The 15,000-nt window shown below is 45.4% G+C and overlaps 2 protein-coding genes and 1 pseudogene across 3 annotated transcripts in view; 1 reads left to right on the top strand and 2 right to left on the bottom strand.

Annotated features, from left to right (window-relative positions):
* The window catches only part of LOC134096566 (peroxiredoxin-1-like), a 7,883-nt gene extending 7,006 nt beyond the window's left edge, over positions 1-877 (top strand). The window contains 1 exon segment of the mRNA XM_062550081.1: positions 69-877. Within this exon segment, the coding sequence (XP_062406065.1) occupies positions 69-151 (83 nt within the window). The 3' untranslated portion in view covers positions 152-877.
* The window catches only part of LOC134076331 (zinc finger protein 850-like), a 769,162-nt pseudogene that overhangs the window by 210,263 nt on the left and 543,899 nt on the right, over positions 1-15,000 (bottom strand).
* On the bottom strand, positions 8,282-12,048 carry LOC134094966 (transcription factor JunB-like). Of its 2 annotated transcripts, XM_062548479.1 has the most exons (2): positions 11,906-12,048; positions 8,282-11,580 (listed from the first exon to the last, which is right to left on the bottom strand). In XM_062548479.1, the coding sequence occupies exon 2, from the start codon at positions 11,543-11,545 to the stop codon at positions 10,529-10,531; it is 1,017 nt and encodes a 338-aa protein (XP_062404463.1). In that variant the 5' UTR covers positions 11,546-11,580; positions 11,906-12,048; the 3' UTR covers positions 8,282-10,528. The 2 variants fall into 2 exon arrangements, with proteins under 2 accessions (XP_062404463.1, XP_062404451.1); XM_062548467.1 differs by having other exon boundaries at positions 8,282-12,048.

Raw genomic sequence — 15,000 nt, 5'->3', positions numbered from 1 at the left:
CCTCCCTCAGTGTGATGGTGATACTGTGTGTGTGTGTGTGCTTTAACGCCTCCCCTCTCTGTCCTCAGTGTGCCCAGCCGGTTGGAAGCCCGGCAGTGACACCATCATCCCAGACGTGGCCAAGAGCAAGGAGTTCTTCTCCAAGCAGTAAACACCGCCCAGTGCAGCCGCTGGCCTGGACCCCAGAAGCACTTATCACACACACACACACACACGAACATACACACACATACACACACACACACACACACACACGAACATACATGCATTCCCTGAAAGGCAGTACTAAACACTGAAACGTGTGCTAACTACAAACCTCACACACAGACACACACACACAGCACGCATCCACGCATCCACGCACAAACGCTTCCCAGGTTCTCAAAGCACTCGTCGTAGACTCGTAGGAAGGGAGAGGCGACGGGAGAGGGCAGGCGGCCAGTCGTCTAGCGGCTGAGCGGTCGCCCCTGATTGGCTAATCAAGTACCGCCCGGCGTTCGCTCTCTTGCTGACGCGGAGCTGTGACCCTCCTCTCCTCTCCAGTCTTCTCTACTCTTCTCTTCTGTTTTCCTCTCCGTAGTTCTCTTTCTGGTATTCCTTGAAAAGTAGCCTTAAGCTGAACGCCATAGTCCAGTGCACTGAACTGATCGTGTGTGTGTGTCTATCTCTTTTTGTCTCTTTCCTTCTTTCTTTCTTTATTTCTTTCTTTCTCACTTGTTCTCTGGCTGACTGACTGAGTAGGAACGTTTTAAAAAAGAAAAACCAAGTCAAAAAAGTATTTTGTACCTCCTTGCAAATGTTGTGGCGTCTGAACATCCAGGACTACGTGTTTGCAGTGTGTTCTAGACAAATAAACCCATAATGGTGTTGAACTAAACGCTTGCGCTGTATTTTTCTTCCATCCTTCCGTCTTCCTGCCGTAAAGAGAAGCAAAAAGACATTGCTAATTAAATATGGGGTGCATCATTGGGTTGTTGTTGACCTACTTTTGGTGTTGTCGTCTGGGCGCCCCAGAATGTAGCCTTGGATCTTACGCTTCATGATTTTGGTGTGCATGGCGAGGTGCACAAGCCAAGTGTTTTTATTGTGTTCATTACATTTGGCTGACGTGTTTTTAATAACCCAGAAAAGTTCCATTTTCCAGCCTAGGAAAAGTCATCAAATGTTTTTGTTTTTTTCCTATGTCAATAAACAACGTTTGGGACCCCTGGGTAATAATACTCGGTTGTTGCTACTGCAGTAATGTTGACGCACAATGTTGATTTGTTGATATGAAAACTATGAATTACGTTTTGTGCAGTGCTTTTCACCAATGCAACTTACAGTATATTAAAGGTAGGTAAAAATAGTTGTTTACAAATAAGTTGAATAACCTGCCTGAAACCTAACAAGAGTAGCCTACTAATAAATAATTATTAATGGGTTAATGTCGATAGTAAATGGTTCTGGTAGCTGCTACCAACCAAGCGTTTTGCTATGGCCATTATTATTATTATCATCAATAACAATACATTTTTTTTGTATAGCACCTTTCATATACAGAATGCAGCTCAACGTAACTCGTTACATTTGGAGCAGGTGTTGCCAATGTTACATTTAGAATAAATAGGTACATGCAGGGCTCTAAATTAACACCCGCCAAATTCATTTTGGCGGGTATAAAAAAAACCTTACTAGCCACTTTGGCTGGTGGTGAGTGAAAGAAGAAAATTGTGTCCTGATTAGAACGCATAACGATGCCGTCGGCACCCCACCGAGGGCCGCAACAAACTTTCAGTTTTGCACCTGTGGGCTGCGGGACTGCCATCAGGAATGTCCAAACTACGGCCCCCGATGCACTTCAATGCGGGCCGCCGAGCATGCATTAGTTTATCATAAATCCGTCCGGCCACGCACGCACTAGGTTATCATTGTCTGTTCGCTATTTTTTCCCAGCAACGATGTTGTGGTTAACATAAAGTAATGCTTTACACTCTTCTTAGAGAACGTTTACATTTACAATGTCAATATCAAAACAGCATGTTACATAGAGATGATAGGCTACTCTTTGAACTCTCTGCAGCAAATCTAATTTGCGTTATGTTAGGCTACTAATAACGTTACTCATAACGTAATTGGGAACGTGTTTGAATGCGCATGAAAGGGAGAGAGAGCACCAGCTGGCTTGTCATTGTGATAACTGACATCTCCTTTTATAAGAAACGTAAAAGAAAAACGCAAAGACAACAGTAGGACAGGCCTACACTACTGAAAGGTAAACTGTCAGAGTGCAGGCATAGTAGCAGGCACTGAGTGGAGACAGTAAGACTCTTAAAGTGACAGTGCACCATTTATAAATGAATTAAACAGCATCATATTAACCATATTTCTTAACAAATGTATTTTCAACAACAAAATAACTTTCTCATTATTATCATTTCAATAATTCTATATGTTAATAGGTCAATATTTAATGGTTTGTGGAGAACGAAAAAAAAAAAGAATGTGGCGGTGGTTGGGAGGTTCGGGGTGTGTGAGTGGTAATGTTATGGGCATGTCTAATTTTGGTCAGGAAAAAAAAATGGCTAGTTGAATTTCTGATTGGCTAGTAAGAAAAAAGATCTACTAGCCAAGTTGGCTGGTGATGGAAAAAGTTAATTTAGAGCCCTGGGTACATGTATATTAATGAATAAAATAATTCAATAAAAATAAAATAATTAAATAGAAATATACAGGAGGAAATAAGATCATAAGTATTATATATCATATGTTTCCTAGTCAACAGGAAGTAATACGTTTATTTTGACAGGCTTGTTGCTTGGATACTAGCAGCTAGAGTTCGTTCGTTTATTTTCCTGTCGTTTTCACTTTTTGATATTGATAGAGCTATTTGAATGAATGGACTAATTATATCTGAATCAAAACCTTTTACTCCATGACGTTTTTCCATTTTTCAATACTTCTTAAATCGCTTTACTACTTCTACTTCATCATTCATCTTTTCACGTTCTTCAATCTACTTCTATGAACTCCGGTGAGTCATTTTAATATCTGATAGCAAGTGATTAGCATTGCATAGCAGCAATTAGATTGAATGGTGCTAGCATGCTAGGATAACTGCTGTTACGGTTAGGCCTACTGTAGGCTACTGTAATGTTAGCGTTTCAATTACCTTGATGGTATACGATGTTATGGGATATGATGAGTGTAATTATTGTAGGCCTACTATGACTTAAAATGAGAATAGGCAGTAACGGACTCCCCAGAAAAGGGAGACGTTAAAAAGTTTGGAACATTCTGAGTCGCGCACACCTGTGTGCGCCTGTGGGTGTGTGAGAGAGAGTGGAACCTTTTCTCTATCATCATTCGTCGGTATGGTTGGCAACAGAAAACAATATTTTTGTGCCTCCGTTAATTGAGATGTTACTCATATTATTCTTGGTCATTGTAGTAGGCTAGGCCTAGCCTACTACAGCATCTCTGAACAGATTTTATATAAGAAGAACTTTCACATGAGATCAATTATTTGGTATTCATCAGAAATATAATTGAACTGCTAGATTGTTTTTTTTTAATTGAGCTGGACAACACTGGATGGCAAGTCAGTCCCTGAAACTTAACTGGACAGAAGACCACTTCCACTGACCCCTGTTTATTACGTTTCCTCCACTGCCACTACAATAATGTTGATACTAACACTATTATAATGTTGGTATTAACACTAAGATAATGTTGATATTATGCTCTATGTAACATTTAAGGGCAGTGCTGTACTCACATTCACATTTACAAGCGACGTACAGCAAGCTATCAAATATTGGGGTACATGAAGCTGTAAAATATTGGGGTGCCTGTAAAATATTGAGGTGCATTAAGGCTCCTCGGTTATGTTAGTCTACTCAGAGCCTCCTGCAGGGTGTCAGCCTTGCCCAGTGAGCAGTGTATCAGAGTACGGCTGGACAGTGTACGCAAACACACACACACACACACACACACACACACACACACACACACACACAGTTCTCCAGCCTGGCACTCTAGAATGGGACAGTGCTCACTGAAAGAACCATGTGATCCGACTCCTAATTTGGTTGTTAAGTCCGACGTCACAGGCCAACAGCTTTTTCGTCAAAAGACCTTTACTAGCTCAGTCAAGCAGGTTTCGCAACTTGCACACTTTGTCACCATCGCCTTTGTTGTAGTGAGGATAAAAGGAACTTTAACAGCCAGATGATACAATCAATGGTAACATCCAGGCTTCTGTGAAAAATAAGATTTTATTAGGTTGAGGCAAGAAGTGAGTAAGGTGACAATTTCCTTAAAGACTACTGTGAATAGCGGGGGGGGGGGGGGGGGGGGGGGGTATGGGGGGGATGCAGAAAAACAAGTGAGTCTAAAAGCCATTGGACCCAGAAAGAGAATTAGCTGCCCACAGTTGCATCATGAATAACTGAATAAGACAAACAGGGATTTTAGAATGTAGTCAATGGAAGGTTCCATTTGATAATTAGCCTAGAAATCTAGACACACCCTAGCGGCAAAAAATATGTTTTGCTTAGCGGGATGGTCTAGGGTTGCACCGTTAAGGCCAAGCTTGCGTTCGGCACCAAGTCAGCCTGTCCAATCAGAACGCTCTATCTGTGTACGGAGTCCTTGAGCCCGCCTTAGCTCACCTTCGGCTTCCGATATTGACGCCAGAGAGAGAACAACGAAAGATGGATGAGGCTAACGAAGCGCGCTCGTTTGAATCGGCATTGGAAGAGTTAGACTTGGGCTTTTCTTTGAAGGTTGAGCAGAAAGAAACACTCAAGTCATTCGTTTTAAAGAAGGGTGTATTTGCCGTTTTGCCGACCGGCTACGATTGGTCACAAGTGCTGGCCTATTACGTGCGGAGTAGTTTGAAAGACACCGGTTCATCCCACCCACAGGCTTCAGCTCTGTGAATGGTCCGACTCCAGACTATACATTTCTGTATAGTTTGGCTTGCCAGGTAGCCTGGGTGTTCCCATCCTGCCTGCCTTGCGTGGTGATTTCATTCTCTCTGCTAAGGCAGTCTGGAAACTAACATCTACATTTTCGCCTGATGTTGGTGACCAATCACAGAACAGGGGAGAATTTTCCGTTGCCTCCTTGTGTCTACATTTGACGCCAAAGGATTTACATTGATGTCTATGACAGCCCTTGGCGTTGCATATGAACGCGCGGGGCGGGGGGGCACCTTCGGCTTCCGATATTGATGCCAGGGGGCTCGACATGCATCCTCGTTCGACGAGTTGGGTGTGAGACCGTGTTGGATGAGCTATGCGCATTTGATAGACATCCGTGGCGCCCAATGAACGGATCTGGGCATTTTTTCAAATACGAGAAAATGACCGTCTGGTTGCCAGACCACGTCTCATTTGAGAAGTGGTAGGCGCTAGCCAGGCTACTTGCCAGGCTATTTGATGATATAATATTGACTCAGAAACTTCCCACTATCCTAATTTAATTTACTTAGTACAGACTGCTTTACTTTGTCTTATCTTTAAATATGAATTTAGCCATTTCAAAACTATTGCTTCAGTAACAGGAAAATAGGATTGTTCCTTTTTTGAAAAAGATGATAGGGAGAACAAGTTGGTTTTGTTTTCTGTAATGAGCCCTACAGTGTAATTCCATAATGAATGTCCCAAAACATCAAACAAAACTCTCACTCCTCAAAGGGTGAACAAGAAAGTAAAGGCCCAACATCGCCTTCTTGCTCCCTACCCCTTCCCCTGTCTCCCAGCATGTAGTTTACACGTCTAGCCACAAGATGGAGCTCCGGCCTGGATATTCCATGTCGGGTGCGAAGAAGCGATTCAGTAGGCAGCCAAGCCAAGCACGTAACTCACGACTCAGGCTTGTTGAACTGGTTCGACACACCCACTCAGCCACTCCGTCACCGCGTCAGTTTCGACTGGATCGGATTAGATTAGATTGGAGATACTTTTATTCCGCGCCTGAGGGGAAATTACAGAGTCTCAGCAGCACTGCAGCAGCAGCCATTTGAACCGTGCAGACAGGACACAACTCGTATGCATGCGCATATATACAGCCAGGGATGTAGTGGAGGCTAAACGCAAGGCAGCACAGTTGATCCACCTCTGGCTATGACATTTCAGAAATAGAGTTTTTTCCACCTCTTATGAGAGTTTATGCACTCATCAAACATGTTCTGAATCAATGCCTTTTTTTTAAACAACAACAACAAAAAATGGCGCAGTTCACCTCACCGTGATCACAGAATTCATAGTTTACCCACACGATTATTTTACCACTACATACCCAGGGGGCAAAACCCCCTATTTTAGGGAAATCAGACATGGGCTGCTGTAAAAGGTTGTCATACAAAAATAAAATCTAGGGTGTCCCAGGATCACAACCTGGGTGGCCAACCCGGTCAATAAGCTGCTGTTTGTGTTTTATCACCCTCTTTATGCCCCATTATAAGTCTATGGACGAATATATTATGGGGTGAATAGGGTAAAAATTTTAACAAATAGATATTCCCACAAAAATTCCTCAGATGATTACTCACTGTAAGATAATACTTTTTTGTATTGCAAGTTTTCTGAAATACTTTATACATTCATGTAGATGAACCATTATCTAATGAAATATGCAAAATGTGCATACATTTATATCGCCTTGGACTTGGGGGGCTTAAAGTGCACCTCTATCAACCCAACAAACTTTTTGTGAAAGATCTGGCTATGCTGAATATAAAAAATAATGTCAACATGGGACAATTTTGGGTTACACTAACCAAAAGCTACATGGGTGTTCATTGAGAATCAATGCATTACAATACAATGCAAATACTATAGAGAGATGCATTGTCCAATGTTGTGGAAGAAGGTGAGACTCGTCATAGCACATATTAAATCATATCTACAGGGTGTAAGATCCTAGAAAATATATAGGTTAGGCTCAGCCTAGGCTGTTTCTTACTGTATTTACATAAGGTACAGGCCAAACATTGATAATTTGGCTATTGCATACATTTAAGTGTATGATGCCTCATTTACATACTTGTACATGATATTTAAAAAAAAACTTGCAATACAAAAAAGTATTGCCTTAATGTAAATAATCATCTGAGGAATTTTTGTAGGGATATCTATTTGTTAAAATTTTTACCCTATTCACCCCATAATATATTCATCCATAGACTTATAATGGGGCATAAAAAGGGCGATAACACACAAACAGCAGCTTATTGACCGGGTTGGCCACCCAGGTTGTGATCCTGGGACATCCTAGATTTTATTTTTGCCTGACAACCTTTTACAGCAGCCCATGTCTGTAAAACCCCCTTTGCCCCCCTGCACACACACACACACACACACACACACACACAGAATCCATAGTTTACCCACCTCTTATTTTACCACTACACCCCTGCACACACACACACACACACACACACACACACACACACACACACACACACACACACACACACACAGAATCCATAGTTTACCCACCTCTTATTTTACCACTACACCCCTGCGCACACACACACACACACACACATACACACACGCACACACACACACACACACACACACACACACACACACACACAGAATCCATAGTTTACCCACCTCTTATTTTACCACTACACCCCTGCGCACACACACACACATACACGCACACGCACACACACACACACACACACACACACACACACACAGAATTCATAGTTTACCCACTTCTTAGTTTGCCACTGCACCCCTGCATGCTGCGTACTCCCACAAGACAGTGTAGATAAGGCCTGCTGTTGGAGCGAAACTATACAGTAGCTCATACTCAGTACTGTTTCCATAACTTTTCTGTTTTCTACCCTAAAACCCTAACCAGAGCATAACACCTGTGAGTGAGTGTGTGTGTGTGTGTGTGTGTGTGTGTGTGTGTGTGTGTGTGTGTGTGTGTGTGTGTGTGTGTGTACCTGTGGGTTGTGCACCTGAGGTTTCAGGTCTCGCAGTGAAACACACACACACACACCCACACTTGAGGCAGGTCGCTTAGTGGTTTAATTTCAAACCACATCTTTGAACATTACAGACTTGCGTACGCACACACACACACACACACACACACACACACACACACACACACACACACACACACACACACACACACACACACACACACATACGCACACACAGTCTCCAGAGTCAAAACCCCTCAGCACATCATAACAGCCTGTCTACCCGACGGAATGCCTTATTATGGGATGTTCCGCAGTGTGTTCCACAAACACGTCACAACCCCTCTGTAATGACAAAGGTCAACTTTATTTTTGCTTACTGGCACAAGTGCAACTCAAGGTGCTGTAGACATTGAACGACAGACATCATATAAACAATTTACAATGGTTCAATTTGATCATGGGAATTTAAAATGTTAAGCCTTAATGTCCATCACAATGACATCGCCTATTTTATTATTGATAATGATCATAATCATCATATTAATATTAATAAATGCATAATTACACACATACATACACACACACATACTCTTTCATCCATCACAGAGTATAGGCTACATGTGCTGTTCCAGGGCCATGAAGACCTCCGACTGGTTTGAATTCCACGGCCACGTCTAGGTCTTTTCAAGTGCAAGAACGGCTCTGGTTTCATCTTTGCTCTCACAGCATGTGGGTAACGAACAATTATGTGTACAGCGTTGATTAGGTGTATATTTGTGTGTGTGTGTGTGTGTGTGTGTGTGTGTGTGTGTTAGAGGAGAGAGAGAGACAGACAGACAGAGAGAGAGAGAGAGAGAGAGAGAGAGAGAGTTGGATGGGGCTAGAGGTTCAGACAAGTAATCACAGTTTGTGGGTAACAAGAAATCCCATTTATTTGCACAGAATTGATTGTGTGTGTGTGAGTGTGAGTGTGAGAGAGAGCTTGTTGGATGGGTTCAGACAAGTAATCACAGTTTGAGGAAGGCCTGGTCCTGGTACTATGGTAAGACCAAAGATCGTTGGCATCATTGGCCTAATTTAGGCCTACTTTGATTTATTTTGAGGATTGTGCTTGTTGGTATTACTTTAGACATGTTCGATGTGAGCAACTGCTGTATAAAGTGAACCATAAAGAAAATAGTTCATGATGCGTCTTAAAAGTAAAGTTAAGGCTGATGATTAGCGTCTTTAACGCAAACCAGCCTACAAACGGACTGATTAGCTGTCAGGCTCTAAATTCAGTCTGAGTGATGGGTGATGTTATGTCTAATGGCGTGCCTAATTAAATACGTGTTAAAACAAAAGTGTTGTTTGTTCTTCTTTTGAAAGAGTAGGCCTAGTTCAGATGAAGAGGGCAATCCCTGTCTCGGTGCCTGCAATGTGCCACTTTACATGTCGTTATTTGACTATTTTCTACTCTCAGAAATTACCAGTGAGGATAAAAATGTGTCGTTTTTTTCTAGCTAAAATTTCGCTGGCCATTTTGTTGTTTACGTCCGGGCCATTGGAACATGTCTCCGTTCCAGAGAAGCACACCGTTGTTGTTTGTCTCCTCTCGAGCTGAGCGTTATTTTGGAACTTTCGAGCCTACCTGGAAAATGCCCGTGCGTATGTGTGTATTTTTAAACGAGCGCGCTTTCGCCGATACTGTTTTGGGAACGTATAGTGCGAGCTGTGGCGTCCCTGCGAGCCGCGGGGAATCTCCCCGCGCGCTGTTTTTCTCCCTCCTCGCCGCGGCCCCATTCATGAACGTCAAAGACTCGCAGAGAGAGAGAGAAAAAAAAACAGTCCGGGCCCCTCTTAACCGGTATTGTAGGCGGGAGTTCCCGGCAGACATATGACGCAAAATCCCAAAACTGCCCATATATGGACCGTGCGTCAACAGGAAAAACTACCCAACGTGGGCTCGTCTGCGACGTCAGGGACGTTTCTGTAAGTGGTTTCTGTTGATGTACTTTTAACTATTTGGTGCCTCAAAAGTGAGAACATGTTGTATAGGTTATTCATAAATAGCGTATAGCTTATACTTTACACTGTAACCAAACTATCCCAATACAATCACACAGAGAGTAAGTTTAAATTTCCAGTTGTTTTACTTAAATAAAAAACAAATAATAATAATAAAAAAAAAACACTTTGTTCATAAACTTGGGTCGGGATCAACCTGACAACAAACACAATAACTTATTCTTGACATTCACAAAATAAATTGTCCAAGTGATAGGCTACATAATACATATACAATTCAAAGGACTGAATGTAAAAAAATATTGACCAAACAAATATAACTGAAATAAAAGATTGAGCTGAACGCAATCGTTCCGAGTGTTTCCTTGCCTTTGGGCTTCAGAGGTACCGTTGATCTGACAGTCATTTGTTAAACAAACACGCACACAAACTATCGACATATTCAACATGTGGAGTCTACAAACACAACTTCAGACGTGGAATGTTTTCATGTGCGTGAATTCAGTGCCGTCAAGCTCGTGGCTTTGTATAACCGTTGCAGATAAAGTCTTTTTTCTTTATTTTTTTTTAAACACATCCACTTCTTCAGTACGATTTGATTTTCGGCGTTAGTGCCAACTGACACCCGCTGTTGACGTGAGTCATCACCTTGCGCTTGAGCTGCGCAACCTGCTCGCGCAAAAGCGTCGCCGCGCTGGACAGGCCGGCGTTGTCCGTCTTGAGCACTTTCACTTTGTCCTCCAGGCGCGCGATGCGCTCCAGCTTGCGCTTGCGACACTTGGTGGCCGCCAGCCGGTTCCGGAGCCTCTTGCGCTCGGCCTTGACTCGCTCCTGGTCCTCCATGTCGATGGGAGACATCGGGGGCGAGCCGCCGTCGTCGCTGCTGAGCAGGTCCGGCACCGTCTGCGGCTCCTCCTTGAGCGACACGAGCCGCTGCGAGCCGTGCTGCAGCGCGGAGCCGGACAGCGCGTGCTGGTGGTGGAAGGGGATGTGCGCGGAGGTCTGTTGATGAGGAGGGTAGTGCGGGTGGTGGTGGTGGTGGTGGTGCGGCAGGTAGCTGATGGTGGTCGTTGGGTAGCTGGCGTGCGTGGCCGCTGCTGGCGTGAGGTTAGTGTTGGGCCCGCAGGAGTTGAGCGTGGTGTAGATGGGGTTGTCCGCGGCGGCGGCCAGCGACGCGGCGAAGACCGAGGACGCCACCGACGAGCAGGTGGACATTCCGCCGGCGCCCGCGCCGATGGACACGTTCGGGGGAGGCGCCATCTGGTTCAGCTTGTGCATCTCGTCCAGAGCTTTGACGAAGCCGTCCACGAAGCCCTCCTGGTCCTCGGTGGCGAGTCCCCGGCTGACGCTGCTGTGGTGGTGGTGGTACCCGGGCAGGTACTGGCCAGGTGTGGGCGTGGTGGTGATGACGCCGTTGCCGTTGATCAGCCGCTCGAGCTCAGGTGAGGCGAGTTTGAGCGATGCCGCCGCCGCCGCCGCTGCCGCTGCCGCGTCCGCGTTGGCCGGATTGAAGAAGTCCGAGTCGGTGGCGGTGGCGGTGGTGGTGGGCGCGCGCAGGTGTGTCTTGTAGCTCCGGTAAGGCTCGGCGAAGGTCACGTTCATGTTCTGCTTGAGGAACTTGAAGTCGTGCAGGGCTTCTGGGTGACCATAAGCAGAGAGAAACGAGTCATCATAAAAAGGCTGCTCCATTTTGGTGGACATACGGATTGCAATGCACAAAGTAGTAGGCTATACGAGCACACAGCTAGAGTCACAGAGAGAGAGCACAGCGGCTGCCGTCCCGGCTAGAGCAAAACACTCAGCCGGACTTTCCAGCTCTAAGGTAAACTTAAAAAAAAAAAAAAAGTCAGAAAAAACGCTCCGTAAAAGTTCCGTAATGTAGCCTAATAAACACCGGAAGCACCTGATTCTATCAAAAGAAGAAAAGTAGGAAGTTTCCAAAGTAGTTTAACGCTACTGTACCAAGTAGATTTGCGCTCTCCAGACACGTTTTCTTTTGACTGGTGTATCAAACTGAAGGTCCGTTGACTGACTGCAGTGAGTGCAGAGAGGAACTGATTCCGTGATCACAGCGCTTTAAACACGGGCTTATTACTCCGAGGGCAAGAATACAACTCATATCTTGTCTTTGCCGCTACACGCCTTTATACACGCACGCCGTCAGCGAAGTGGGGAAATGTCCGTGATTGGTCGCAGTGTCAGTGTACGTCACAACGTGATGACGTTGTTGCCAGGAATCTCTCGGATTGAAAACAGCCTGGAGCGAGCGCAGACGCGAGCCAACTTCGCCACCGGGCAGGCACGGAGGTGTAAATTTTATTTCACCACCTCGACGCAAAAATGTGCCGCGCGCTCAGCCTCATGGAAGGAAACATGGCAAGACGTCAGTGTGTCTGTCTGAGCACGTTGCGAGCACACACACACACACACACACACACACACACACACACACGTACACACACAGGATATCTCAGTCTGGGTGATTTTTTACAAAACAGAGTGAGTGAATGGACAATTTGGTTCCCTCGCTGTCTATATGTGTCACAGTCTTCTCTTCTCTCGCTATATCCATCAGACGTTCCCACGCCCGTGTAGCCTATCTCTCTCTGTGCGTGCAACTTTTGCACTGTAGCCTAGGCTAGAGAAATGTATTTATTTATATATTCACATCAGACTTAAACAGCTCAACTCATAGGCACAGGGTTCCATATTGTTTCCCTTCATACCCCGTTGTTAGCGTCAGCATCCAGGAGAGAGCAGTTGCTTATCAACTTTATTAGCCTTGTGGGCAGCGACCCCCCCCCCCCCCCCCCCCCCACACACACACACACACACCAATTGTACACACGTAGGCCAACATATGTACGTTTAATGACAATGTTTTAAATCGCTTTCAAACACATAGGCTGTTCCATTGTTATATATCACTACATTTTAATGGCAGAGTTTTGACATGATTCGATTTGATTATGATTTCGTTTGGTAGCTATATGACTCAGCCAGTGTTTACTGTGAACCGCGGGTGAGAGAAACAGTCCTCGAACTCTAATACAACATCTGCCAGCCACACAGAAAACGTGCGCGCGAGCCGTCCCCGGGAGAGTATTGATCCAAGAAGAGCGCGTGTTGAGTCACGTTATTATCGCTGAGTGCCGATAAGGCCCTTTTATGGGCACCCGCGGAGGAGAGGAAGAGGGAGGGAGAGAGAGAGAGAGAGAGAAAGGAAGCGGGAGGGAGGGAGAGAGAGGAAGAGGGAGGGAGGGAGAGAGAGACGGGAAGCCAACTCCCTTTTCGGCCCGGTTCCAACATTGCACCCCCCGCGGCGGGTGCAGAGGCGTGGGCCGCCGCGGGAGGAGGGCGGCAGGGGCGGGCGAGGGTAGCGTCATGCCTTCACAGCCAGCGCGAGATCACCACCGGTGCGGTGCTGGCAGCGGAACCCCGGACGCAGTATAGGCTCCGCTAAAGCGCTACGGGGCTGCGGTGGCGAGACGTTGGTGGTTCCCACACAGCTCCAAATTACCTCCTTATCTGGCAGTCTACTGAATGCAGACAAAGTGAACACTGAATCGGATGTTTTTTTATTATTTATTTATTTATTTATTTATTTATTTATTTATTTATTTAAAGTAGACGTTTTAACAATATTTCAGCCAGAATAGGCTATAGGCTTCAGCTGATGGCACAATGCAACTGCACGTCTGCTAACCAAATCTAAAATGTTAATGCAGTGACACTGAATGTCAGTTAAATAGAAATGTTTTTTTTTTTTTTTTTTTCAAACAAAAACTTTTAAATGGACTGGCCCCATCTTATAGCGGGGTCAAAGGGGCTTTTACATAAGTTGTCTTTGTGGATAGGTGGTTATTGTGGCTATTTTGCACATGTTTGTAGGTATACCCTGCACTTAGATTGACAAAACAGGGTTTAATCACGCACATGCAAGTTAATCGAAAGGAGTCTGGAAGTCTGAGTGAGGGCCGTGAGGGCTTGACACGTTACTAAGCAACTAAATAAAAGGAACTTAATTGGGATTTTATTCACTTTTTCTTTATAGCCCACTCTTCACTTAGGAAAAAGACGTTTGGTGTTTTTAAACTGTTTTTTCCTCCCCATTTTGATCCAAATGGTTGCGTCAGGTCGCTTTGCCAGTGCGGAACATTCAGCGACACGTGTAGCTAAAACAGACGGGATGAATTAAAAAATAAATAAATACAGGAAACCATGACAGCTCGAGAAACAAACAACACCTGGCCGGGCGTGCGTGCGGGCGCGCGGGCGTGCGGGCGGGCGTGCGGGCGGGCGTGCGGGCGGGCGGCGCGCGAGGCCTCCGGGAACACCTGTTCAGTCCCGCGTGAGAGGGGCGAAGAAAGAAAGCACTGTCTCTCCGGTATGGTAATGCGCTCGTGAATCACCGTGGCCCAGCCAGCTCTCTCTCTCTCTCTCTCTCTCTCTCTCTCTCTCTCTCTCTCTCTCTCTCTCTCTCTCTCTCTCTCTCTCTCTCGCTCTCTCACACACTCTCTCTCTCTCTCTCTCCTTCTCCCTCTCTCTCTTCTCTCTCTCTCTCTCTCTCTCTCTCTCTCTCTCTCTACCTCTCTCACACACACACAGACAGACGTCCACGCCCCGCGGTGTCGTCCCGGCGCGACTCTTTCGACCTCTCACCTATTTTGACAGGTCTGTGTGTGTGTGTGTGTGTGTGTGTTGTCGGAGGCACAGGCACGCGCATTGGCTCGGGATTACTGGTTCCAAGACCGCCGCCGGGTGGCTGCTTGGAAAACACACAGGACGGATCATAGAGGAACAATGCTAACACACACCACACACCAACCACCCCACACACACATACAGATAATATTGAGTCTCTTTATTCTCTTTCTCAACTTTTCAAGACAAGGAATTATTGTAGCCTAATGTTTATGAGATCTAAATGATAGACCATGTGAACTTTTCTCTCTCTCTCTCTCTCTCTCTCTCTCTCTCTCTCTCTCTCTCTCTCTCTCTCTCTCTCTCTCGTTCCCTCTCTCTTTCCTTCCCTCTCCTCCTTTTCCCTCTCCTCT

Source organism: Sardina pilchardus, chromosome 1 (genome assembly GCF_963854185.1).
Source record: "Sardina pilchardus chromosome 1, fSarPil1.1, whole genome shotgun sequence".
In the NCBI taxonomy this organism is placed as follows: Eukaryota; Metazoa; Chordata; class Actinopteri; order Clupeiformes; family Clupeidae; genus Sardina; species Sardina pilchardus.
This window is presented reverse-complemented; position numbering and strand designations above follow the sequence as displayed.

Coding starts and splice junctions, on each gene's coding strand:
- LOC134094966 (XM_062548467.1), bottom strand. CDS start 11,644: ATGTCCACCAAAATGGAGCAGCCTTTTTATGATGACTCGTTTCTCTCT.